This window comes from Syngnathus typhle, linkage group LG17 (genome assembly GCF_033458585.1).
Source record: "Syngnathus typhle isolate RoL2023-S1 ecotype Sweden linkage group LG17, RoL_Styp_1.0, whole genome shotgun sequence".
In the NCBI taxonomy this organism is placed as follows: Eukaryota; Metazoa; Chordata; class Actinopteri; order Syngnathiformes; family Syngnathidae; genus Syngnathus; species Syngnathus typhle.
In genome coordinates this window covers 1,456,823-1,481,750 of record NC_083754.1, presented here as the reverse complement: position 1 = coordinate 1,481,750, position 24,928 = coordinate 1,456,823, and the positions used below count along the sequence as shown (strand labels likewise).

Here is a 24,928-nt window from a genome sequence, read left to right as displayed (position 1 = left end):
AATAATTAATCACACTACACAAGGACATTATTTTCAATTTATTTTCTTTTAATATAATCTTATTTACAAGGTATTTTTCCATAAATGTTTTAGTACATAGTAAGTTTCAATACTCTTGCATCCATTACACAGTGAACGCAGAACCTAAAAAAATGCAGATTGAAACTATCCTGCTTAACAGTCATCAATCTACAGTAAAGCCCAATATTTTCCACATTTCTCACTTGAGTTAGTTTTTCTTTTCTTTTATTTTAAATTCATTCATTCACCTCCGTGGCGGACGTAACGGTAAAGAGCGCTTGTTCATTCATGGCTGCCTTGAGGTTAATGAGTACTCGAAAAAGGGCTGGAGGAAAAAAAAACAGATGGGCAAAAAAACAGGGATACGTTGATATTAAAAGTGAAAGGCTTGAGCTTTTATTAAAGAGGTCACAAAAAACTTTCCTGAACCTGACACCTTCTTTGTATTTCCTCGGCTCATTTAGAAACCTGTCACACGGCTGACCTCTCAGTAGAGGGAAATTTTAAAATCAGGGCTTGTAAGATTGATCCCTTTCCCTTCAATGAACATACCATCGCATTCATTTATATACACATAAGGATATTTGCATCATTATGCATGTTAAAAAAAAGAAAAAAAGTATAGAAATGAATCAAAAACCACTTGGTGGATTACTTGAATCGGAAGTGAATTGAGCCGTCAGCGCGGCGACAGGGGATGAAAGGATGAGTGTGAGCTCTTTGCAGAGCATATAGCAGCTTGGTCAGTAATCACTTAGTAATAAATAATAAAACATTAGCGTGGATCAGAGTGGTCGCAGGTACGTACAAATGGGACAGACGTGATCAAACGGAGGCGCGGGCTCATTTGATCGTTTTGCAGCGTAAGCCGGGTGCCGTGCCACACCCACACCGTCTCGCGTGCACGCGTACGGAGACACGTTTGGAAACGCAACAGTGGTCAAAGGTGAACGCATGACAACGAGTCAGTCGATCGGGATGTGTCACACCCCCACCCACACACACACACACACACGTCACAGTCAGCCTCAGCTTTGTTCTCCGTCCAGACATCATTGCACCGCGTCTGTTTACCGGCTCAAGATTGGTGACGAGTTCGCTGTGCCTGTAGACATTCCCAGGAGTTGACATCATAGCTTGTTAAAACCGAAAAGGTAAAAATGCTTCTTCAAAACATTTGAAAAGATTTTAAAAGACTTTGTTCTCCCCCCCCCCCCATTTGACTTCCTTGCTGTGCTTGCGCCTTTAACTTGCCGTGCTTGGCCGCCGGCTGTACTCTGTGTGCATGTTCTGTGCATGTCGTGAACATTAAAAATAAAATTTAAAAAAAGTCAGAGTTGAATGCAAGTGCAAGCACACGTGTGACTGTGTACGTTGGTTTGGTGGGAGGGCCTTTCTTCACTCCACGGCAAAGCCGCAGGTCTCCTCCACAGCAGTCAGCAGTTTCTCATAAAGCTTTTCGTAAGACTCGTAGGGCGGGATGTCTATCCTGTTGAAACTACAACACACAGAGGGACAATTAACAAATATATAAAAAAAAAGGAACGCATCTGTTGGGTCAATGTCTTTACCACGTGTGCGCTTTGGGCAGGTTGTCAGTGTTGGCGTCTATCAAATGGATGGTGAAGAGTCTTGGTCCTGCAGAACCTGTAGAGCCTTACACACATACATTCTAGTTATCACTGCTCTATTCTGCTCCACGCAACATTTTGCCCATGACGTGCTCATCCACTAGATGGCGGAAAACCCGTTCAAGTGTATCCACCTGTTGCCATTCACGCAACAGCATACTACCGGCTTTGTATTCCGTGAAACGGGCCCGAATACGTGCGTGGCCTACTGAACCGGTGCATGACCCACCCTGCAGTGCTTTGAAGCCCTGCAACGGGACCCGGGTGGAGCCTGTGACAAACTGCAGCAGGCGTCCTCTCCTCTCCTCGCTGAAGGCCTCCACCGCCTGCCAGAACCACCGCACCACGTTGCTCTCGCTCGTGCAGTGCTTCAAGCGCGTGTTGCTCTTCCAGTCGGCCAGGTCGATTTTACCCAAACCGCCGATGATCAGCTGTCAAAATAATCAATTAAAAAGCGCTGCCAATTATCTTCAATATAAAGAAACTTACCTCAAGTTCTTTATGGTCGAAAGCTTTCAGGAGATGTTGGGGGATGAGCTCGCTAAATCCCTTCTGGAGAGCCAGAAACTGGGCTTCTATTCCTCGCATAAACCTCCAGTTCACGTAAAGCCTAAGGAGAACCATAAATGTATGTTCCTGAGTGCTCGGTCCTTCAATCTACCAAACAATGAGATGAGTTTCTAGTCTCTTTTACCTCACATATTCCTTCTTGTTTTCCTCCGTAACAGGAATGTTACGGCCGTTAGGTTTGAGTTCATGTTGTAGGAACTTCCCAAAGGCGTTATGCTCCACGCAGAAGGTGTGATCCAACACCGAAGTGATGTCGTTCTCTCTGCAAACATTCTTAGTTGTCAGGCCGGTCTATTTCTTCTTCTCTTCTGTCCTTGCTTCTCCAACTTACAATATCCAGACGAGACTCTTGTGCAACTCCGGGTCGGTTGTCTCCAGGTCATTGAGCTGAATGGGTTTGCCCAACAGCTGTTTGTAGAAGGGCAACGTGAAGCTCCCGTTGATGTAGTGGCCGTGAAAAACGGCCAGCCCCATTACACGGCCCACAAAGTGGAAATATGACAGGTGGTCCTGAAATATGGACAGACAGAAGCTATCAGGTCAATTGTAAAGCGTTGTAACGTGTCGGAGCGGACGCACGGGGTTAATGGAGGAGTCGGGGTTGATCTGTAACGTGTAGATATTGTCGGTGGAGTACTGGAATAGGCCGTAATAAGGGTTGAGCATTTCGTGGCACAGCAGGTACAGCCACTCCCTGCGGAGAACATCATTTGGACCACAAACATTAGTTGAGCAGGTCTTTAGGAATGAAAGATTGAGTGGAGGATCACCTCGCCACGCCGCCGTAGTCGAGGCCCTCCTCCCCTCTGAATTTAACCATCAGACGCTTCTTGAGGTCTTTTGGCCTCATCTTCATGATCTGCCGATACGACTCCTAAAGCGACAAGACGTGCGCAACCTTCATTAGCGACTCCCGTAACAGCGAGGAGGCAAACTTTTGGAGCAGCGCTTCACCTCGTTGCTATTATGCAGATTTTGAATCGCACTCACGAAAAGAGGTGCCCACCTCAAATATCTCTTCGCGGGAGACCTCGATGCGACAGTGTCCTGCTTGGGGCTGCTGCAGGGAGAGCTCGTGGCGCAGCAGCTTCAATTTGTGGACCAGGTCTCGCTCGTAGCGCGCCGCTACGTCCCCCTCGCCCCCGACCACGCCGCCCATTCCTCCGCCCTCGTCCACCCCCACGTCCATCTGGGGGGCCTGCGAGGATTCCTTCACTTGGGACTGCTGGCTGAAAGAGGGAAGACACCATATTAATGGATGCAATCAATCAAATCACACATTTAGTAGGTCAGATGAAGTGTGAGGTCCGCATTGCAGCGGTGAGATTAGCAACAGATTAGTGTGGAAACGATTTATAGCTCTAAATTCCATGCATGCAGCCAGATTGGGATGTATTTTCAGCCCGCCGGCACCTGATGATGGTGTGCAGCCGCGGGTCGGTGAACTGCGTGGTTCTGTTGTTGTGGTCGACAAAGTAAATGCGGCCCGACACCGTGCTTCGGACTTCCCAGCCCACGGGTAGCGGACCGAGCTCCTCGCAGCTTACGCTGGCCAGGTCCCTGCGATCACGCATTAGTCCAGAGAGTCGGGAAAAAAACTCAAAAACAGAGGCTACGTTGATAGCTAGCGACATAGATGGCTCGCTCACCTGGGGATCCGAGGGTCATGCCAGGTGCTGACGCCTGTCTGCGTGTGAAGGAAGTACACCTGGCCCTGCACCGTCGTTCGCTGCTCTGTACGAAAATCAACAAGCCAGAGAATACCATGAGCGGACCGGGCGAGGTGGTACGAGGGGAGATGCCGGACCGACCGTATCCCTCAGGCAGGTCGGGCGGCTGGTGACCGTGAGGTCTGTTCTGAGGGGTGTGGCCATGGCCTCGGGAATCCTGCCCCCGGATTCGCTGGGACTGAAGACGGTTTTCTTGACTCGGCGAGTCGAGACGGCAGTTGCCGCCACCCGCGGCACCGGTGGGGTCGGAATAAGGCAGGGGTTCTTCACTGAAGCATCCCTCTAACACGGGCCTGAACGGAGACAGCCACATAAACTCCTGGCAGAAGACGATATTTTCATCCCGCAGTGTCACTATTTGATGCTCCCAGCGCTCACCCATCATTTTCCAATAGACCTCGACAGTCCACCACAGGGCCTCCGCTACCTATGCGGTCTCGTGTCTGCAGGCTTACTAAAAAGGGAAGAGAGAGGGAAAAAAAAAAAATCAGAGCGTAAATGTCAGCCCATGAATTGGGGCGACTGTACACACGGAGAAAGCGAGAGAGAAGACTCACCTACAATCTGTCCCCGCACTGCGTCACTGTCTGAGGGGTTCAGTTTACAAAGATCTAGCCGCTGGTCTGGGGGGGAAGGGACATAAAAAGACCCTTTTTTATTAAAAGCCCTTTTCAAGATGCAGCAGAGGCTTTGTATACAAGCGGCATCCCCCAAAAAAACAAGAGCGCTTACATCCTGTGTCTTTTAGTCTGCTGATGGCATTTGAAAGAAGTCTAATGCACCCCAAGAAGCCCGCCCCCTGCCGTTTATGGATCTTCTTATGGTTCCATATACTGATGGTGATTGAGTCTGCCTTTCCAATGTAGCTGGAAAAAACAAAAACACAATGCTATTGTAACCAATAGGAGCTAACATGAACTCATTCACTGCCAGCAAAAATAAAATAGAACTTTGACGTCCATATGCGTCAATGGTAGTGAATGAGTTGAGTGACATCAACTGAAACATGATTTGTAAACTTACAGGTCATAGTGCTGATTCCATTTGGGGTCCAGTGTGCTCTTAACTGTGTCTGTCGAGTGGCATTGACCCGATCCGTCCACCACGACCTTGGCAAAAGGATCGGGTAGACCTGTGTGCCCACCATTCACGGCGGCGTTTAATTCAGTGCTTTTCAACATCACTCTGCTTAATCCAGAAAAAGAACCAATGCAAATGTATTCGACATAAAAGTGAAATAAAACTGAACTCTAATTAAAAAAAGAATGTCCTGGATTAATGAGAAAAAAATATGAAGCCACTGTAACATGAAGTTTAAATCTAAAAGTTAAATGTTCAAAGTCCAGCCTTTTGGAGTGGTAGCGCTGGTCCAACAGTGCCACACTGGCCCAGGGCCACCATTAATGTCGGACCCTGAGAATCATTGATCCAACCAAATAGTTGCCAGGGCAAAAACCACACAAAGGAACTCATTCAATCTATAGTCAAGCGTCATGCGAAACAAAAGAGCAACTTACGAAAGAAGTCTTTCTTTGCGAGGTTCTTGGCACATAATACTGCAGGGAAGGAGAGGACATCATTAATATGGAGCAAGTCAAATTGTGTAGGTTGCATGCTGCTATTCAGGGGGGCAGAAAAAGGACCCCTGTTGAAAAATGAAGATATAAATCATGCACAGTGGGAGGCCACCCACAGTCAGAGGAATAATACATTATTTTATTTCAATTGGATACAGTAATGGCATTTTTCTTGCCCCCTAAAGTCGACTGTGTGATGAGGAGGAAGAAAAAAAATAAAAAATAATGATGGCGGGGAGCGATCTGGCCATCTATTGATTGACAGACTAATTGATTTGTTCCACCACGCCCGCCCGCAACGTTATCCCGGGCGGGCTCCGTGTCGCAATTAAAATGGTCGTTTGGCCCAGACGGCCGTTAAGGAAGTCAGTCGGCCGCAGGTTTTTTTTCGGATGTGGTGACTGTGGTGGCGGAGATATGTCTGCCGTGTCCTCATCTGCTTCCTGTGAATAACCCGAGGAGAACGACTGGCTTCTCCCTTGACTCACACATTCCACAGCGAGACATCACCACACCAGAAGCCAGCACACGCAACCGGCAGACGAACGGAATCGCATTTCTTCATCTATCCTGAATCCACTTACATATTTTGTCACTGCTCAAGTAGTCCCCCCCCCCTTTTTACTCATCCATCCATCTCTTGCTAGGAAAACGATTTTTCCCCCCTCAGTCTCTCTCTTTCTCTCTTTTTGGGCTTTTGTCCATCTCTTTGGTGGCAGTAAATGTGTGACGGGGCCTTTCTCTGCATTTCAGGAAATTCCTCTTTCTGCCAAGGTCATGCCTGGTAGACACACACACACACATGGGTTCAGCTGGTTCCCCACTTCCCCACTGCTGCTTTTCCTTTTTGGCATTCAAGACTGGTCTTTTATAGAGAACCTGAGAACCGGTGGGAGCCAGCAGGGGAAGAATCCTTTTCATCCGGTCTTGCTGGGGGGAAACGAGTAGAAACATCACAAGGGTGACGCTGACCAAAGTGAACGTCTCGGGGAACGTAAAAAAAACCCCACAATGTGCTTTTTTTTGGGACTCGCTCTACGGCTATACGAGAGTTTTGCAGCTGAAATGATTTCGAATATATCAATCTTTTTTTTTTTTTAGGGCACCATGTGCAGTTTCCTGATCGATTTAAAGTGGCTTGAGTGAGACGAGAGGAAAACAAACAATCACTTGCGTGCAAACATGGACAGGATTTCATGCAACAAGAAATAAGTAGCTTGATTTCTCTTTCAAACTAGGAGACATGTTTGTGCACATGCTGCTGGCCAGAGGATTCGAGGGGCCAACTAAACATTGTCTCCCCTTCCCTCACTTGCAAGCTACTTGGCGTGATTTGGATTCCTTCCCTCGAGATTGTGTGTGGTCATATTTTTTCCTGATCTATTCCCTTCATCTCCACCCGATCTCGTGAGTGTCCCGTGTCCAAAGAGTCAAATCGGCGCACAATCCAAATACTTGGCAACCAAAGCCAAGCAGCACGTGTTGCCCGAGCCAGCAAACGTTCAGCCGCCAATGTTTTGCGCGGTGAGCCCACGAACATCCCACTCGCCTAGACAAAACAAGCCTTTGTATTACCTTTGACCGAACGACGCTGGAGTTTTTGGGCGGAAATATTCCCTGCATAGGAGGCACTTAAAAGGCAAGCAGATTATTTCATTAGAATTCCGTCCCATCTCGTATCACCTGATCGGATTGAATCAGCAGAAAAAATACAATTTTAGCATCCGACAAAGTGTGTTGCAATCACCGCTATTGAGATAAGAATAAACCCGTATAGGGCAATGAGGAAGAATATTTTATGGACACACTGTCAACGTTGCACGACCGCATTTGACAAAATCCCAACGACTCATCACATGATAATACGAATATCGCTCATTCAGTCAAATGTGTGACAACCAAATCAGAAGGACGGACGCCTTTGTGTGTGTTTGCCTGCCACTATGTAGGCCAAACATCCCCTCAGCATGACAGACTCAACAAAACCACAGCGGCCAGCCAGCCAGCCAGCCAAGCAGCAAAACCGCCATTGGTTCTTCGCTTCAACGCACATTCCTCAGCCAATTAGAATTCCCCTCATACCTGTAGGGGCGGGGCGGGGCATAACCTTTGTTTGCATTCAAGCAAAACTAATGAACGTCTGGGTCAGGCGCACACGCACGAGGGCTCATCTGGCTAATAATGCAAAAACACAACAGACTCTCATTGTCATTCAACAGATTTTTACACCAACAATATTGTTAAATTTCATTGCATTTATATACAATATTCTTAAATATACATTTACTGTAAAAATGCATATCTAATCCAGCAACATCAGGTGACAGGCAGAACGACAAAATGTTTTCCCGACTAGATTGCGGAGGTTTAATAATTAACCTGTATTTAGTTTGTGCCACATCCTTGTTTTAGTGGTACGCCCTGAGATTGTTTCTCCCGCAACATATGTGCATTAAACCCTTTTTAGCATCAGGTGACCAAGAAGTCTGGCCCTCGGCACAGAGTGACATTTCCATTTGAATAGAGGCCCCTGGGAGCCCTGTGGGGTCACAGCGGCTACAGTGAGAAGCCTTTGTTGCAGCTGAGACACAGGAGAGAAAGCAAACATCCTTAAATGGCTGAATTGAGCAGCCAAAAGACAAAAACAAAAAACGGATAAGGATTAGCATTAAGATGCCAATCAGTTACAATGATTCAAATAACTGTCAGATGCAATCGGCTGCGAAAATAAACACACTTTCTGTCCAAATCACTCTTCAATGATTGTGTTATGATGCGGTGAAGTATAAATGTTGTTTTTAGGGTTGGTGCTTGATTAGCCCCCCCGATGGGCGTAGCTAGTGAGCATTAGCGGTCAACGTTAACTACAGAGTAAGCTAACGCCGACTGGCTTGAGTTAATAATTCATCACGTATTCATGGTTTGGAAGAAAGGCTATGTTACCAATGACCCCAGTGGCTAAGAATGGCTCGGGTGCAAGTTCCACGGGACGGTGAATTATTTCTCCATAGTGGTCTGGTTTTGCATTGCGGCTAACAAGCTAGCACTTGTGCCGCTGTCTACGGCACAAAAACCGGATGTTTCGGCAAATAGCAGACCTGCAAAACTAATCCGGCTTGGCTAGCCTCACGATACACCGCAGTGCACCGAAGATCCAAATTGAAAGGTGCAGTTTGTGGTGTCTTACGGTCCCGATTCTTTTTACCTGTCAGTCGGATTTTGATGCTGGAACCGTTCCTCCGAGTCCCAGGATTCGACATCACTCCGAGGAAAAAACCGATCCCACAAACTTCTCCTTCGGGTCTCCTAAAAGAGACCGTTCCACGACTCGGACGGATGGTGAATGTCTTCAGATTACCAACACGCGGTTGCTTTTCCGGTTCTTCATGGATGCGAGTGTATTATTTCATGGCCAAGTCCTGCGCTTCGAGACCCGACAACACGGGAGAACATTTTCGGGCAGGCTCAAGCACGTCATGACGTCACACACTTGACTGTACAGCCGTACGTGCTCGCGTCCGGTGGGCGTGCCCGTGCGAGTCCCTGCACTAAATATATATATATATTTTCTAAATTACCGTCCTAACTGTGCCATTATATTTCTCATTATGAATGAAAATAAAATGAAATACACACCACGCCCTTTAAAAAAATACAAATGTCCTTATCAAATCATTAAACGTCAAGAGTTTCTCTCAACATGATGTATGTTGACCTCTGAAGTGGTTTTGCCTAGAATGCACACACATTTATACCAGTCTATTCATTTAGGGCCAAGACATTATTGAGCCCATCTGCATATAACTTATTCATATGTTTGTGTTCAGGACTGTACGTAGCCCCGAGGCCCATGACATTGATGGTCTATCATATGATGTGCTTCAAATGTTTTTCTGGAAGGAAAGTGCTTGATGTGCATGGACTTGGCTACTGGTATTTGGCTGCAGCAGCATTAGCGGGGGGAACAATGGAGCCTCTGATTAAACTGTTTTCAGGCCACAGGATTCAGTAAATCCACGTAGGATGAGACAAGTAATGCTCACATAAAAAAAGACAAACAAATGTACTGCTGCTCTCTTGCCGGTTGCGCTGAATTTTATAAAGCAGGATCGTATTGTTTCATTTATCTCCTTTTAACAATTTTCTCTTATTCTACTTGACATCAATTCTGTTCCAACTCTGCATCTGGCTAATGTCTGCTTATTTTCACGTCAGCAGTAAATTGATGTAGTAACAGTCATGGCACGACACCGCACGTCGACATGGCCTTTCTCTTTATTGTTGTTTCAAATAAATGTTTCACATTTTATACAAAAGTCAATAGAAAAAGCCCAACACTCCCAATCTCCACAGGTCATCTTTGTTGAGTGGCTTGAGTCATCAAAATGAAAACTGAAACTAACATCTAAGACCAGGAGACGGCCAATTGAATTGTCCAACTGGAGTCTACGGTAAGGGGCAGAACCATTTACAGTGTAAACCTGCCATGACAAGAAATGTACAGACGTGCGGGATTGTAGTTTTTAAGATCTGCATGAGTTCATGATCACCATCCATGAAATGTCTTCAGTGTACAAGGCACAGAACCACGGCAACATCATGCAGGCTCACACAGCATCATCGCGTACAAATGCCAATGTAGCGTTTTAAAAACAGCCAGAATATCAAAATTGGAATCTGACCATTGATTGGAGGGAAAGGAAAGCGAGGGTGTGCAGGTCCAACGAGCCGAGAAGTGATCGAGGATGAACGGAGGCTAATTCACACAAACACGCAACTGCGCCAGCGGAAAGCATCAAGTCACACGTGCTCGGCGTGTGTTTGTGCATGCGCGTGAGAAAGCAAAGCGTCAGAGAAGAGAGTACAGTACACACCCTCGGTTAACATCAGACAAATGAAAATAGATTTTATTAAGCCGATGCAGAGATCTCAAACAGAAAACATGATAGGGAGGCAAGAGGCACTTACACGATGTTGTTGTTTTTTTTTTACACACACAGCTAGAATTTGCACGTGTGTCCTTAGAAGAGCACGGCTACATTTTCTATTTTGATCAAAAGTCCAACGTGCACGCTCACAGACTCTCATTCACATTGGGGTTTTGTTGGAGCGGTTGGCACATGTACATGCAAAGCAGTCAGCTTGGTCCGCGCAGACTAAACTGAGGGGGGGGGAAAAGGAGAACAAGGAGGAGGAGGGAGGGCGATAAAACGCGGAGGTGTACGTAAAGAGACAAACGACAACAGATGGACTCCGGAGCGCTCGGTGTGTTTAGAAAAACGAAACGACAGAAAAATAACTCCCCTCGCTGATCCTGCCCTCCCCCCTCGTGTCACTTATCGATAGCAGCGCCAGAGGAGCCCTCTGATTGGTTGGTGCGGCCGTCAGTTTGGTCATTCGGTTTCCAGGATGAGCGGCGGCTGCTCGTTGTCATCCTCTAGCCGCAAGCTATTGAGATCCTCCTCTAGCCCCGCCCCTCCCACGGCGCCCTGCTCGTCACAGTAGCCTACGACGGTGAGAGTGAGTTCACAGGTCACGTCATGGGCCACACCAAGTACTAAGTTACCCCTTTTGTAAAAGCCTGCGAGGAATATTGCCAATGTACCTCGTCGATGAGCGGGAGCGTACCGCTCGGTGACATACCTTTAGCGACGGCGCCACTGTAGGTCTGCGCCACAAGTGGGCGATCATGTGACCCCTGCTCCAGGATCTCATTAAGCGGCTCGGCACTGCCGTCTAACCTGAGGTCAAGAGCAGAGGTTCCCTTTCACAAAGGCTGAAACGACGGCGGGTGCAAGCGACCCGTTCGGATTTATTCTCCGACATCAAATGAGATATGTGAAGCTTGTGTTTAGATTGACACAGGACATGGAAACCGATTTTTTATGCCACGCGACTCCCAATATGGTCTTACCTGTGCTGTTTCATCAGAGTGCACTCCCCTCCATCTTGAGGATCCAAGTTGTAGAGATACAAGTAACCATCGGCCGCGGCGACCAGCAACCTGGGAATCTTTTGAATCCTACGAATAAAGCAAAAAAGTAAGATTGTGTCCGGTACGTTATGTTGAATTCATCATGTCATCATTTTCATCACTTTCTCCTCCCTCTGAGATTTAAATAAAAATAAACTATAGAAACATTTCTCATCATACTTCTGAATTTACGCAAGAAACAAAAGCACAGAGAGGAACTCACATTGCTAAAGCGCAGATGTTCTTATGACCGCAAAAGGGCAGCCTCACGGTGGCGAAGGCTCGCCCTTGTGTAAACATTTCCGTGACCTGGGCGGGCAAATAGGTGGTTGATGCCATCAGAACCTTACCCAGGTATCCGCCCCATGTGGTGGGCTCCTCTGCTGGCCTAAACACACGCAATATACATGATACATAGAGAAGATACAAAGTGAATTACGATGATAGAGGCAACTTTGAGAGCAGAACCATCTTTTTGAAATACATACTTCTCCTTCTGTGTTTCTAGTTTGAAGATGTGAACCGTCTCTGTGTTGCTGGAGGCCGACAGGTACAAGCCTTCCACGCTGAAGGCCAAGGAGCAGATGCTCACACACCTACGACCGGGAACGCACACCCGCGGAGATAAGAGAACGACACATCGGTGCGGTGGGACATTTTTTTACTGTAGCGAGCGCATCACCTCTTCACTCCTCGTCGAAACTCGAAGAGTTTTTGCCCTTCTGGGATGGAAAAAACGCGGATGACTGTGCCCTGGGACGAGGAAGTGAAACATAAAAGACACGCGGATGAAAATAACAACTGATTTGATTTACTCCAGCGAGCAGTAAGAGAGAAAGAAAAAAACAGGCTAGGGCCTTGTTACACTCCTACCTTCTCTGAAGCTGTGGCCACTTTTGTTCCACTGGCATCGAAAGCTAGAGCCGCTAATGGGCTGTCGTGGGCTGGAATCATGTTTGCGGCTCGCTGAAACACACACACACACACACACACAAGTGTCAAGGGTGGAATGAGCTGTCAACTGAAGTGAAGTAAGCCAGCCTTTTTTAAATCGAAAAAGAAAAACTATTTCGCTACCAAAGCGCTCACAGAAAAGCGAGAAACATGAAGGAAGAAACATTCTGAGGCAGTGTTGTTTTTGTGTTCACCCACCAGGTTGACAGTGTCAAACACTTGAACTTCTCCGATCATGGCACTGCCAGGATATGCCAGGTAACAGTTGTCGTTACTAATGGACAGGGCACACAACCCTGGAGAAAGGTGCACAAACGCAAATTGGCATTCAAGTCGTTCGAAGAAAGAGATCCAGTCAAGGAGTTCTGTCCTAAATACTCAGGTTAAAGGACTTTTTACAAACCTGAAGGGTTGGGTGGAGTCTCTCTGATTGTATGCAGCACTTTCATGTCTCGGATATTGTGAATGTAAAGTGACTCCTCCAAACACACTATCAGCCTCTGTAGAAGAAACCACACACACACACAAAAAAACAACTTATCTTTTCTATTTTTGATCTTAAAACGAGACGGTTGAGTGCCTTTCTCTTCTTACCTGTCTGTTGAGTTTAACAGCCAGTATTGTGTTGGAGTACGAGTAGTTGCAGATTTCAGTTCCCTTCTTGAAGTGACAGACCTTGAGCTTCCTGGGGGCCTTGAGGCTGACGATGGCCACCAGGCTGCTGGAGAACAGACGCTCCACAATACACACATCCTCAGTGTCCGCTGTGTGACACAAACACACGTAGATGAGCTTTTACGTGGCATTTATGAACAGCGTTGGAAGTTTTTACTATAATCAAACAAATACAAGATACTCACGACATTCGTATATCTGCTCCAATTTTTCCACAGAAGACAAAGAAAAAAACTTGTATCCTGATTTGGTGCCAACAGCCAGGGACCTGAAAAATCAACACAATACAAACATGTCATCTGCGCAACAGAAGGATAATAAATAACGTTGTACCGTCCTAGTCTGAAACAAATGTATAAAACCCTGCGTGTCAATACAAAAAAAATGACAAAATGTTGTTTCAAACAGCAGGCAATAGACACGATTGTGTGAGTTTAATGAATGTACGAACCTATTCCGTAAGGTTAGCGTGCCAGAGCACATTACGTTAGCTTAGCAGCTAGCGGCTAACCTCCGACAATATTAGACGAGCTACAGTAATTAAATTAGACAACGGGTAATATTCGGACATTAGCTTCGGCATTCAGAAAATTAGCAGCCAGACCACGTCTCATTTAGCAGTGTCAGTGCGTCATAAAGTAGAAAAGCCCATTAAATGGATGCTAACGTTAGCTAGCTACATAGCACGGCCCACCGTAGCACGGAACATTCCCCGGAGCGTGCCTGTGTTATTCCCCGCCCTGCCCTACATTCGGCCCGGCCTTGGCTTACGTATTGTCCTGGTTAAAGTTGGCGAAGAGGAGCTGGCTTCCGCCCGCATCCCCGCTTAGGCTGGCCAGGTTCATGAGCCCGGCACCATCGACGTATAAAGGTCCAGGGGAAATAGATGGTGCTGGTCTGGTAATGTTTTAAAGGCCAGACACGTTCAGCTGAGCTTCAGGGAGCCATTGCGCTAGCATGTATATCGTAGCAATGCTAACAGGATTGTTGTTGTTTTTCACTGAGGGGAGGGGCAACTGATACATGCATCCACGCATGCGCGGCAACAAAAGCGTGGGTCGCTCTTAAAGGAACCGAGACACATTTTCTATCCTGTATACATGGAAAAAAAATCCTGCCACGGTTATGAATGCTGCACATGCTGCCGCTTAAATTGTTATTTTGGGACAAATATCCGCTCAAGTTTGTAATCATGCGCAAACACAAACCATGATTTCACGTCACAGCGCTATCTGCTGTCGATACATGGTAGTGCAGCAAGTGTACTTATTTGCATCTTTGTTCGGATGTGACATCTGTGTCCTTTGCTCCTGTTGAATGTTCTGCTTCCTCCAGACGTTTGTAAGCACTGGCAAACAAAAGTGTTTTGACGAGTTGGGTTGCACAGAACATCGTATTACAAAGCAACTTTTGCGGTTGATTTATGATGGTGCCACTTTGGATGGGCCCAGTTCCTCAGCTCTGTATTTGCAGTCCATTGGCCAGTGTTTCCTCTCCAAATATTTACAGCTAAAATACAGTACAGACTTGAGGGAGGAGAACATTGTGAGGGGAGGAGTGATGGTTGGTTGCTGGGTTATCATCGGCCAGGAGAGGAGGGGAGGAGGGATTACATGCCCAGTCCGGCGGAACATCCTCCCAGCACATCTGAGACTCTGCACAGAACTCTGCGCAGACCCACAAGACCACCAGCAGCCATGCTTGCGAAATGGAATGCAGCCTGGCTCCACTCTCACGCGGGTGGTGAAAAGTTGTGGTGAAGTGGAGTAGACGCCGCTTCTGTCGTTGTTGTGCAGTAGCATTGGCCGAACCGAACCGAACCTACAGGTTGTTGTTGGGCCGGCTGGACGTATGTGTTTAAGCGCACGGCTGTGGGACATCCGGAATGGCGAGTCTGTAGACGGAGACTCGCACGCACACGCGCAAAAGATGGACGTGAAGGGAACAACATTTGGAAGGTACCAGTCAATCATTCTGAATTCGTTGGTTTTAAAAATTGCAACTGCACCCGAGCGAGCGAGCGAGCTAGCGCGCGCACGGTCCGAACCGGAGATCGGGATGGATTCATCGCGAGCGTGCGTGGGAATGACAGCATCTCAATCTGAACTTTTTTTGCATTGCCTTTTCACTTTAAGATGCTGTTTAATTATTAATTATTATTATTATTATTATTATTATTATTATTATTATTATTATTATTATTATTATTATTATTACTATTATTACTATTATTACTATTATTACTATTATTACTATTATTACTATTATTACTATTATTACTATTACTAATATTACTAATATTACTATTATTATTACTATTATTATTTTATATTATTATTTTAACCTTTCCTGTAAGACGGACGTGTCTAAAGGACAGTTAATTTTGTTAAAAACAACAGAAACATAACGAAAAAGATTCGTTTTTCCACCATTGATGTGACGTACAATTCAAGCAGGGGAAAAAAACTTTTCCAATCAGGAAGTATAAACACTGTACAGGTTATAGAGAACATTAATGGTAGAAAAAGGTTTGAAACAATTTAACTTGGTCAGTTAAATGTTGGTTTTATAATAACACAGGTATATGACATTTGAAAGAGGTGTGTAGACTTTATATTCACCGTCGAAGTAAGATTTTAACGAGAAGAACGGAAACAACAGGTAGGAAAATAGAGATCAGGGCAGCTTCATACCAAATATAATCAAAACAAAACATGCACCATCACGTGCACATGCATGGGAGATTGTGATACTGTAATCGTGAGAATCAGAGTTGGAGTCCCAGTGGATTTGAACTTGAGCATTACTGGAAAAAGAAATCGCTCTCAACACACAAACACACACACACACACAGTTTAAATGTAACTGATCCTATTAATGTACGGAATGTGCTGAAATGGGCAAACATGGCCAAGCACTTAACTTTTTTTTTGTGAGAAGTACGCACATGTACACACATTCATGCACATAATCACACACACACACCTATGGGCATCGACAGTATATGTGTGAGTGTGTGTGTGTGTGTGCCCAAGCCAGAAAAGAGAATAGTTGCGCTGATGCTGACAACAATGTCTCCTCTGATCAGTCTTCCCCTCCCTCCAGTCCAACTACACAAACACACTCACGCACAATTCCGTCAGAAGCAATTAGAGGACATCGCAGTATAACACTCAGGTCCATTGATGGCGAAAAAAAAACACAACAGCGCAAAGTTAAGCGAGCTCCCGGGGCGAACCAAACGGTCACACATCAGTTGTCTTTATTTATTCTTTTTATGACACTGGTTAATATTTACTTTCCTTAACATAACACACACTCGTGTGTGAACCTCCAGGGAGTTTGTGTTGCGCTGACAAATAGGCAGGAAGTGCGGGAAAGGTCTCAGGGAAACATCCTAAACTTCCTTCCCTCGACGTCTTTTCGCCTCGTGTGAATTGTACTAAGAGGCGTTATACAAGAGGCGTTACACAAGAGGCCTTTTGTCTTCCGTACTCGCTCGGCGTCGTGTACCATAAATGGTTACGACAAACAGATGTAGCGGAGGTGTGCTGGGGGGGCCAGACGCAAGATCGGCGGCGTGTTTGCGGGCATGGACATGCTCGCCATGTGTAATTGAATAACACAGCTGAGCCACGCACCTGTGGCCCTGCTGTGTGTGTGTGTGCGAGTTCATCTCGCTGCATTAAGTGTGGTTTTGTAACATCTCCAGATGTGTTTCCTCTTCCTGGGGATTAATATCGGATTAAATGGCGCGCACACATGCAAAGCAAGACGAAGGCCCGGTTAGATAACGCAGCTTTTTCTGCTTCGATATGAAAATCTTGGGGGAGATTTTCTCAAAGGGATTTATGAGTTCACAAACGATCAGGTGATCTATTTGATAATAGTGATTTACAGCTATATTGTTTTTGAACTGTCGTTTGGTTATCTTTTTGAAACATGTGCGTGTAATTATGTTTTATTAAATGATCAGCAAAAAAAAAATAGAAATCATAGAATGTACAGTTTGAGATCAGATTAAATATGAGCTCACAGGTAACCATGGCAACATAGACTCCCAACTAAAAATGGGGCTTTTTAAAAATTCCCACAACGTGATGTGGATTAGCAGCATTTAGAAGAATGAGCCCACATGCCACACAAGTTCCGAAATCACAAGGGAACACCAATTCTCTCCTAATGACCAACTCCCGCGTTCTCTTTCAGGTTTATGAATTGCAGGGCGCCAGCCAATAAGAGATACCAACCGACCGAGTACGAACACGCTGCTAATTGCGCCACGCATGGGGTGAGTGAGGCGAAAAACACACAAATCAATTCTGGAATGGCTACAGTTGCGAGCCGGAGCCTTTTCTGCCGAGCAACTACTGTACATTTGCGCTGAGTGATGTCAGTTGAGGATTGAGGCGGAACAGTGAGGATTTGGGGCTCTCAGCTCGGGACAGTGGGCTGTAATCCGGCATTTGGCCTGTAGCGTTCCCTAATCTGCTGTAATCCCCCAACTCTTTTGGCCCTGGGAGTCACAACAAGATGGAAGAGAGCAGGGAGGAAAGCGCGGTCACACCGACACGACGATATCGCCAATGTTCACCTTGGCGGAGGAGGAGGAGAGGGGCAGGAATGTGAACAATGTCAGGAAAAGCAAGACACACAACTGAGCACAGTGAGAGAGAGAGAAAAAAAAAAAGGAAAACAATGACAAAATCCTTCTCAAGGTTTTTCTATTCAGTATTGTGTTTGTTTAAAAAAAAACTATACTACAGTATTAGTAGATTGCACATTGAGTTGCGGTATAAATTAAGTTTCCTTGCCTGGCTTTCACAGTTGTGGATCCTCCCGAGCCTGCTGGGTGGTTCGGTGCTGTATTTCCTGTCAGGGGACCAATGGCATCGTGTTGCTGCTTGGCTTTACGGCAGCGGACTCACTGGCCTCTTTGTCACCTCAACGCTCTTCCACGCTGCCGCCTGGAAAATCAGCCACCTCAGGTGTGTGTCGAGGTCATGTGCCATTTTACTATGTGCCGTCACACACACAGTTTATACTGTTAATTATGACATAGCCAGAGGTGTTAAGATGCACGCCAGATGTGACCTGGCTATGAACTATGATGAAAAATGAGGCCACTGAAATGTTGAGTCACATTACAGAATTTGAGTTTGATCATATTTGGTCGGACTCAAACTAATATGGAGTCTTCTGACTTTTTGCAGGAAGGTGGAGCAACTTTTCCACATGTGCGACCGCATGGCCATCTACTTCTTCATCGCAGCCTCCTACTCACCCTGGTAAGTCGGTTGACGAGACAAACGAAACGATGATGCGACGCGACGGCCGAGCGAGGTCACGGCGGAGGCGCTGTGACGTTTGACTGCGTGCACAGGTTGATGCTGAGGGAGCTGGGCCCGTGGGCATGCCACATGCGCTGGCTCATCTGGGTCATGGCTTGTTTGGGATCCATCTATGTCTTCTGCTTCCATGAGAGGTAACCACGTCGGTGTAACTCGACTCAATCGAAGGTGCTGACGAACCCGATCTACCTGCAGGTACAAGCTGCTGGAGTTGCTGGGATATGTGGCCATGGGAGCTGTTCCTGCTCTGGTCATTCTGTCAATGGTATCAGACACACAATGGGAAATAATCATTGAAGCTTAAAAATATGATTATGAAAGTATTATGTCACGAATGTTGCAGATGGACCACGCAGGAGTGTGTGAACTTGCCATGGGTGGGTTCTTCTACGCCGTGGGCGTGGTCTTCTTCAAGAGCGACGGCTTTGTCCCGTTCGCCCACGCTATTTGGCATCTTTTCGTGGCAGCCGGAGCAGGGATCCATTACTACGCCATCTGGAGGTACCTCTACTTGCCTCGGCCACTGCTGGAAACCTCCAGGTGATGCGGAGACGTTCTCGTAAGGAGAGAGTTACAGGTTGAGGAAGCACAAGCTCGGCGGTCTGAGATAAATGAATACATGAATCGGTAATCTTAGTTTTATTTCCGAAAGCCTAATCTTAGCTGGTGATCACGCAATCATTTTGTTTCATGACCTCAGTTACAGAATCTAAAGATGTTCAGATGACCAATATTTGGTCAAGTAGTTTTAAGACCAAAAGAAATATTTAGTTTGGTATCCTTTCCACTCATAATGTGCCAACTATTTCTGAAAGCAAATTTCTATTGATTTGTAACAATGTGCATTTGAAGAAGTGATGAGTCACAAAATACGAATAACAGTGAATTGATGACGAGCGTATCATAAATTGCATTTTTCTTTTCTGATGTTTTCGTCAAAGCCCTTTCTCCTAGTCAATGTCTGCATTTCCTGTACGCCTCGAAAATGCTTGACCCATTTTCTAACTGGGCTCTGGAGACTTCGGTTCTTTTTTTACACAAATCAGATGATCTATTTTGTAAATTTTTATTTCTGATATGTCGCAAGAAAGAATAAAGAGATAATATATTGATGGGAAGTATCGTTTTTGATTGCTGTGATGTATTTACAAAAAGTGTCCAAGTGTGAACGTTTACGTGCTTGTGCGGGGTGACGGCGAAGTCGGTGTGTGTTGAGCGTGTGACGCGTGCGCCTGCGCGAGTCTGGTGAGCGCTCGCAGTTGGAGCGGCATGGCCGCGTTGGTGTCTTGATGCCACCGGGGCGCGGTGACGTGCGGCGGTGGGTTTAGGACGCTCTGAGCCACGCCGGGCATCTTCAGGAGAGCGCACAGCTCCTCCCCGAGAGTCAATATGGAATCCAGGTCCTCGTCGTCCTCGCACCAGGAAACGAACCCTCCGCTGGATACGTTCCTCAACTTGGAGAGGAGCAGCGACACCCTACCGTGGACACAACAAAGATGTCCAATTAGGACGGATTCAAAAGGTGCAATCATCTCCAACGCCACCTGGGTATCAGATCGTGTGATCGGGACGCCAGTTTCGCCAGGGCGCTCATTAGAGTGGTGATGGCGCGAGGGGCGGGGCAGCCAGTTCCTGGGCGCGGGGCAGATGATGTGATTTCAAAAAGCACTGCCTCCAAAGTCTCAAAACAGGAAGTGATGAGCTTCGTGGAGCAGCGAGAGTCATATGACACGGAAAGGTATTCCCCGAGCACCAAAACCTGAAAACAGAGGTGGATGATTTTTATTTGGTACTGAAACTGAAAGTACAAAAGTATCGGGACAACTCATAGGAAGTGCAAAGAAGCAATATGGGAGCCCCGTGGTCTCCCCTTTTGCGGCTATGAGGGATTCCACTTTCCTCGTCTAAGAATGTCACAGCAACTTCAAAAAAGGTTGGAGCTGCAGCATCAGTCTGAAACTACACTGATCCATCTCATTCTTCTTACCACATGTGTGTAGACCTCTTGTTTGTTGTACACATTGGCGGTGGCCCCGGCAAACTCCAGCAGCTCGTGGGATTGGTCAATGACCAAAGAGGGGTGGAGTTTGCACAGATTGATCAGCTGACGGCTGAACACTCTGCAGATACAATGTGCAAATTTCCGGTGAGACAGACAGCGGATCGGCACGCTTATTGTCTACCTGTGGATCTCCGTGATGTATTTAGGGATGTTGAGGAGGAGGCTGCTTCTCTCCAGCATCACCAAAAGCACTTGGCCTAAAAGGCTTCTGTCTGCAACCTAAAACAAAGAACCCACCATCTCTGAGGCTTATTCGAACGCAGTTGGAGAACTTTTCTTTTCCTCACATTGACGACTGTGTTGAAAAAAATGTGCAGCAGAATCGGGACGGTCTGGGCGCACTGTACGACTCTCGGCCAATCGGCAGCTTCGGATAACAGCTCAAGGAGCGTGCTCAGTCGGTCTATTGTGTCACCTGTGGAAAACATCAACAATGGATTACACTCGTAATGTTTGGGGTCAAAATATGGTGCGCTCACCTGTGCCCGCTTCACCTCGAAGCAGAAAGAGGAAAAGCCCTCGGAACGTTGGGTTTCGGAATGCGTTCACTGATGCCTGGTTGCGCCCTCCCGGATCAGAAATGGGCAAACACATTGATCTGGGCACAAAGTAAAGAAAAAAGATTAAAAACTCAATTGCCATAACCTAGTACTATTTTTCTTAAATATAGGAAATGCTCATGTGTCAAATGGGCACCTGTGTTGCAAGAGCAGTGTAGCAGAAAGACAGGGGAGATCCAGCAAAGTATGCAGCAGCTCCAATGCAGTACCCGATGTCACCATAGAGGGCAGCAGATCAACAAAGTCATCAATCACTGCGGGGCTGTCCCACGCTAAAAACTGCAGAGACACAAATCAAAAGCTTGAAAACACAGGTATGTATTCACAAGTTGGGGCAGCGATTTTTTTTCTCCGGCATTTCACCTTGAGAAGATTCGGGAAGTGGCGTATGTACTGGGGAACCCGGAGTTGCACGTTCTCCAGGTTCAGTCGTAGAAAGCGCAGAAGCTCATGTGCCAGGAAAGGGTCGTTGAAAAGCTCGGCAGGGAACCGACCCAGAACTAGGTTCCATACACAATCACAGTCCACGGCGGCCATTTCACCTAAACAGAGCAACAACAACAACAACAACAAAAAAGAATTTAGTGCAAAAGAGTTCAACTTACCAGTAAAGCTTACAGTGCATTTAGGTTCATTTTGAAATTTCAAAGGAAAGCCAAATATCAAAAGAAAAACAAAATAATTGGCTGGAGAAGGAGAACAATCTTCCAGCATTTTTGTGTTCTTTCTTCTTGGAAGTGGCTGAAGGCAAGTTTCCTTTCTGACAAGCCACGTCCTGTTTTTGGTGTCACGCGAGGACTGTCTATCAGCTAATCAACACACTGCAGGCGCAAAGAGGGTCAAAAGAGTCATCTTCACTTTGGTCATGGAGATGTGGAGAAAAAAAAGGGACAAAAATATCAGCTCAATTATGAGAATATAATTGGGGGAAAAAAAGGAAATTTCAGAGTGTATTATAAATGACAGTAGTTGGGCCAACACATATGACCATAATGTGTGTGTGTGTACGTGCCATGATTGAGATAGAACTGCGCCACAGGCAGCAGGACTCTAGCGAATGACAAGTCGGAGCTGAGACGACCAAAAAGCGCCTTGATGCACGGGAACACTCGGTAGACAAAAGACGGATCCTCCACGCACACGGAGTCCAGGATACACACGGCTTCCACCAGACACTAAAAGACAGCAAAAACAATTGCAACGTGTCCACGACAGCGGCAAACCAAAGTTGAGCTCACGGCTTTCTGCAGATCGGCATCGGTCTTCTTCTGAGCCTCTGAAAGACACATTGAGAGCTGAAGAGAAGAAGCAATTTCCATTTTTAAGATGACAAACACATACTGCGATCACTCTGCTCGACCAGGCGCTGGCAGTACTGGAAGGCCTTCTCTCTTAGGCGCTCCTTGGGAGGCAGCAGGCGGCTGGACGACGACGTGACGGAAACCACGGAAACCACGGAGCCGTCCATCTCCGACCGATCGTCTGCAAAACAGCAGGTCGCAGGTGGAGGTGATGACGAGTGACTGAGTCGCGCCGTTGCCACGGTAACGGGTTCACTGAAACGACAAAGTGCAATCAGAAGAGGACTTTGCAATTAGAGGAAATGAGGTCTGCGTGGCTTACAGCTCAAAGAAGCAAGTTCTGCAACAATTGTCACTCATGTCGATATAAAAGCAAACTAGAGGCAGTGGGAAAAATAAAAAGTTCCATTTCAGGGTTTCTGGTGAGACCCAAGTGTCATCTTAATGATCAGACACAGAGGGCAGAAAGCTTCCAAGTGTATTATTGATCTGGCCTCATAGTGGCACATGCGGAGGAAGGAAAGTCAAACCCACTTCTTACCATTAGAAATGGAGTGAGAGAGGGAGAAACTTAGCTGTAATCTGTTTGCTGTAGAATCAGAAAAACACAGGTCATCCTGAATGATGTTGTTTTAGGAAAATAATAACGTGGGAATCTTCTATTTTCCTGCCTCGCTGTACAAGTGAACTGCTTTGAATGAAAGCTTTTACCAGTGTCTGCTATGGGCACAGAGTGGAATGTGAGGAGCCAATGTCGGAGCATGGAAAAAGAGTAAACGTTCATCCACTGGTCTTCGGTGAAGCCTTGACCAACACACAGCACGGTGAAGAAATCTCCCGACACCGTCCCGTCCAGCTCGGCAATAGGCAGCGGCTAACGAGACACGGAAAACAAAAGAAATTTGCGGCAAAAGTGCTACGTTGTTGATAATGCGTACCTGACGTGACCTGGACCCGGTGAAGAATCCTCCTGAGGAAGCCCCGCCCCCTTGCGTGGTACTCGCATAACGCAGCCAATCGACAAGCTTTTTACTAAGGAGGGTTACGTTATCTGAAAAGTGATTCACATGCAAGGGAAGAATGGCTCACTTCATTTGAAAAAGTGAACTTTCAACACTAACAATAAAAAAAAAAAAAAAGATATTCATGTGTTCCTGTTACCTTCGGTGAGGCTCTCCGGGCTGTGTGTGAGGATGGAGTTGACAATCGGCAGGGTGTGCGGGAGCAAGTGCGTCGTCGGTCCTTCTGAGGGTCTGCTGTCCAAACCGCGGAGGAGCTGAGTGCAGAGGGCTGACAGATCATCTCCAGATTGAGCCTATTTGGACCAGAATGTGGGCTACCCATTCATAGCGCTGTGACCATTTCAGCCGAATAAGACATGCCCGCACCTGAGCAAGCAGCACGGCAGCCGCGTGAGTGTTCAGTTGACTGTTTCCGTCCTGGTCGTAGTTCTCCGCCTGAGCAGCGAGGGGAAGTGTCTCTCTGAGAACAGCTGAGCTCAGCACTTGAAGTTGCTCCACAGGGGAAGAGAGAAGCCATAATAGGCTCTTGTGAAGCTCAGGGGGCAACCTAGAAAACATTTATCAAACAGGGTCTATTTGGGGAACTACGTAGACAATGCGGGTTTGGAAAGAAACCTTTTAGAAGTGTTCTAAAGTACACGAGTGACCGTTTTGGATAGTTGTCACACTTACGTTCTGGTGTATTTGGTGGCAAAGACGATGACACGGAGTCTTTGCAAGGAATCAATAGTCTCGTGACCATGCTCTTTCCCCTGGAGCAACTTGATTAAGCGACTGTAAAACTTCTGCAACTCAGACTCCTGGATCTCCCTGAAATGTTGACACCCTCACTAGTCAAATGAGCAATGACATTTTGGTTACATTTGAAGGTTTCAAAGATGGAGGCTTCTTTTCGATCACCTAAACAGGGGGCAACATCACGTCAAATAAGTGCATGTAACGAGTAGCTGTTAGGTCGCCTTACCTTGCTTGTTTAATCAAGCTTTCGGTGCCATTAGAATACATAATTCCTGAGTTCAAATTCACCAACTGCGTCTTCCGAAGGTCGGTTTTTCGACCGGTTGTTTATTTTTTAGCCTACATGATGTCATTTCCGGAGCGATTGGACAGCACGTCACGTGACAAACGAATGCAGTAGGAAAAAATATGAAAAAATGACCATGTCAAGCAAGGCTTAAAAAAGAATCCCATGAAATTAATAGGTGGGTTGTGTTCTGGCCGTATTCCCGTAACCTTAAGGCTGTAATGAATTTAAGGATTTCTTTGTCAGCCTGAGGTCATCACCATGGAAACTGTCGAAAGTCATTCGTAGTCCGATGCTGCCCCCTGCAGGTTAGAACGCGTCACAAGCAAGAAAGCGGTTTAACTTAAATTCATCTTTTTTGGTCTAGTTACTTTTTTGAGCACACCACTAAAACAATTAAAGCATCAAAAGTGTTCTTTTTTTTTTAACGGTTCTCAATATTCCTCCTAAAAAATAAAAATAAAATAAAAACACTG

At 46.3% G+C, this 24,928-nt stretch overlaps 4 protein-coding genes across 9 annotated transcripts; 1 reads left to right on the top strand and 3 right to left on the bottom strand.

Annotated features, from left to right (window-relative positions):
* Positions 1-27: 27 nt before the first annotated feature.
* On the bottom strand, positions 28-9,027 carry smurf1 (SMAD specific E3 ubiquitin protein ligase 1). 2 transcript variants are annotated; one of them, XM_061303657.1, is made up of 18 exons: positions 8,735-9,027; positions 5,470-5,508; positions 4,976-5,084; positions 4,685-4,818; positions 4,510-4,575; positions 4,331-4,406; positions 4,034-4,245; positions 3,872-3,956; positions 3,636-3,782; positions 3,229-3,451; positions 2,993-3,096; positions 2,802-2,916; positions 2,554-2,732; positions 2,347-2,484; positions 2,142-2,262; positions 1,882-2,083; positions 1,593-1,677; positions 28-1,519 (listed from the first exon to the last, which is right to left on the bottom strand). In XM_061303657.1, exons 1-18 carry the CDS (start codon positions 8,787-8,789, stop codon positions 1,420-1,422), a joined length of 2,190 nt encoding a protein of 729 aa, XP_061159641.1. In that variant the 5' UTR covers positions 8,790-9,027; the 3' UTR covers positions 28-1,419. The 2 variants fall into 2 exon arrangements, with proteins under 2 accessions (XP_061159641.1, XP_061159642.1); XM_061303658.1 differs by having other exon boundaries at positions 1,593-1,668.
* Positions 9,028-9,786: 759 nt separating this feature from the next.
* Positions 9,787-14,128, bottom strand: wipi2 (WD repeat domain, phosphoinositide interacting 2). 3 transcript variants are annotated; one of them, XM_061302977.1, is made up of 12 exons: positions 13,904-14,128; positions 13,318-13,400; positions 13,052-13,221; positions 12,861-12,957; positions 12,656-12,753; positions 12,377-12,469; positions 12,186-12,256; positions 11,986-12,099; positions 11,727-11,891; positions 11,444-11,551; positions 11,173-11,270; positions 9,787-11,035 (listed from the first exon to the last, which is right to left on the bottom strand). In XM_061302977.1, the coding sequence occupies exons 1-12, from the start codon at positions 13,975-13,977 to the stop codon at positions 10,923-10,925; spliced, it is 1,284 nt and encodes a 427-aa protein (XP_061158961.1). In that variant the 5' UTR covers positions 13,978-14,128; the 3' UTR covers positions 9,787-10,922. The 3 variants fall into 3 exon arrangements, with proteins under 3 accessions (XP_061158961.1, XP_061158960.1, XP_061158962.1); XM_061302976.1 differs by having other exon boundaries at positions 11,727-11,906; positions 11,992-12,099; XM_061302978.1 differs by having other exon boundaries at positions 11,992-12,099; positions 13,904-14,127.
* Positions 14,129-14,731: 603 nt separating this feature from the next.
* On the top strand, positions 14,732-19,595 carry mmd2a (monocyte to macrophage differentiation-associated 2a). The gene is made up of 7 exons (XM_061302979.1): positions 14,732-15,090; positions 17,342-17,423; positions 17,960-18,120; positions 18,346-18,420; positions 18,516-18,617; positions 18,679-18,748; positions 18,827-19,595. The coding sequence occupies exons 1-7, from the start codon at positions 14,984-14,986 to the stop codon at positions 19,025-19,027; spliced, it is 798 nt and encodes a 265-aa protein (XP_061158963.1). The 5' UTR covers positions 14,732-14,983; the 3' UTR covers positions 19,028-19,595.
* ap5z1 (adaptor related protein complex 5 subunit zeta 1) lies at positions 19,108-24,552 on the bottom strand. 3 transcript variants are annotated; one of them, XM_061302972.1, is made up of 18 exons: positions 24,393-24,552; positions 24,101-24,238; positions 23,795-23,975; positions 23,568-23,721; positions 23,345-23,457; positions 23,118-23,280; positions 22,948-22,995; positions 22,447-22,587; positions 22,344-22,381; positions 22,118-22,280; positions 21,469-21,647; positions 21,242-21,384; positions 21,025-21,143; positions 20,833-20,960; positions 20,667-20,764; positions 20,471-20,603; positions 20,028-20,242; positions 19,108-19,959 (listed from the first exon to the last, which is right to left on the bottom strand). In XM_061302972.1, the coding sequence occupies exons 1-18, from the start codon at positions 24,431-24,433 to the stop codon at positions 19,656-19,658; spliced, it is 2,499 nt and encodes an 832-aa protein (XP_061158956.1). In that variant the 5' UTR covers positions 24,434-24,552; the 3' UTR covers positions 19,108-19,655. The 3 variants fall into 3 exon arrangements, with proteins under 3 accessions (XP_061158956.1, XP_061158958.1, XP_061158959.1); XM_061302974.1 differs by having other exon boundaries at positions 23,568-23,682; XM_061302975.1 differs by lacking the exon at positions 22,948-22,995.
* Positions 24,553-24,928: the final 376 nt, after the last annotated feature.

Excerpts from the sequence above, each read along its gene's own strand:
- smurf1 (XM_061303657.1), bottom strand. The coding sequence starts at position 8,789 with ATGTCGAATCCTGGGACTCGGAGGAACGGTTCCAGCATCAAAATCCGA. Across the intron at positions 4,576-4,684 it reads CAGACTAAAAGACACAGGAT|ACCAGCGGCTAGATCTTTGT; the intron begins GTAAGCGCTCTT and ends CTTCCCCCCCAG. Across the intron at positions 2,917-2,992 it reads GACTACGGCGGCGTGGCGAG|GGAGTGGCTGTACCTGCTGT; the intron begins GTGATCCTCCAC and ends TGTTCTCCGCAG.
- ap5z1 (XM_061302972.1), bottom strand. The coding sequence starts at position 24,433 with ATGTATTCTAATGGCACCGAAAGCTTGATTAAACAAGCAAG. Across the intron at positions 22,382-22,446 it reads GGTCGAGCAGAGTGATCGCA|AGGCTCAGAAGAAGACCGAT; the intron begins GTATGTGTTTGT and ends TGTGTCTTTCAG. Across the intron at positions 20,243-20,470 it reads AAGAGGTCTACACACATGTG|GTTTTGGTGCTCGGGGAATA; the intron begins GTAAGAAGAATG and ends CTCTGTTTTCAG.
- wipi2 (XM_061302976.1), bottom strand. The coding sequence starts at position 13,977 with ATGAACCTGGCCAGCCTAAGCGGGGATGCGGGCGGAAGCCAGCTCCTC. Across the intron at positions 11,552-11,726 it reads AACATCTGCGCTTTAGCAAT|GATTCAAAAGATTCCCAGGT; the intron begins GTGAGTTCCTCT and ends CTTTATTCGTAG. Across the intron at positions 11,271-11,443 it reads ACTCTGATGAAACAGCACAG|GTTAGACGGCAGTGCCGAGC; the intron begins GTAAGACCATAT and ends TCTTGACCTCAG.
- mmd2a (XM_061302979.1), top strand. The coding sequence starts at position 14,984 with ATGTGTTTAAGCGCACGGCTGTGGGACATCCGGAATGGCGAGTCTGTA. Across the intron at positions 15,091-17,341 it reads AAGGGAACAACATTTGGAAG|GTTTATGAATTGCAGGGCGC; the intron begins GTACCAGTCAAT and ends GTTCTCTTTCAG. Across the intron at positions 18,749-18,826 it reads CTCTGGTCATTCTGTCAATG|ATGGACCACGCAGGAGTGTG; the intron begins GTATCAGACACA and ends CGAATGTTGCAG.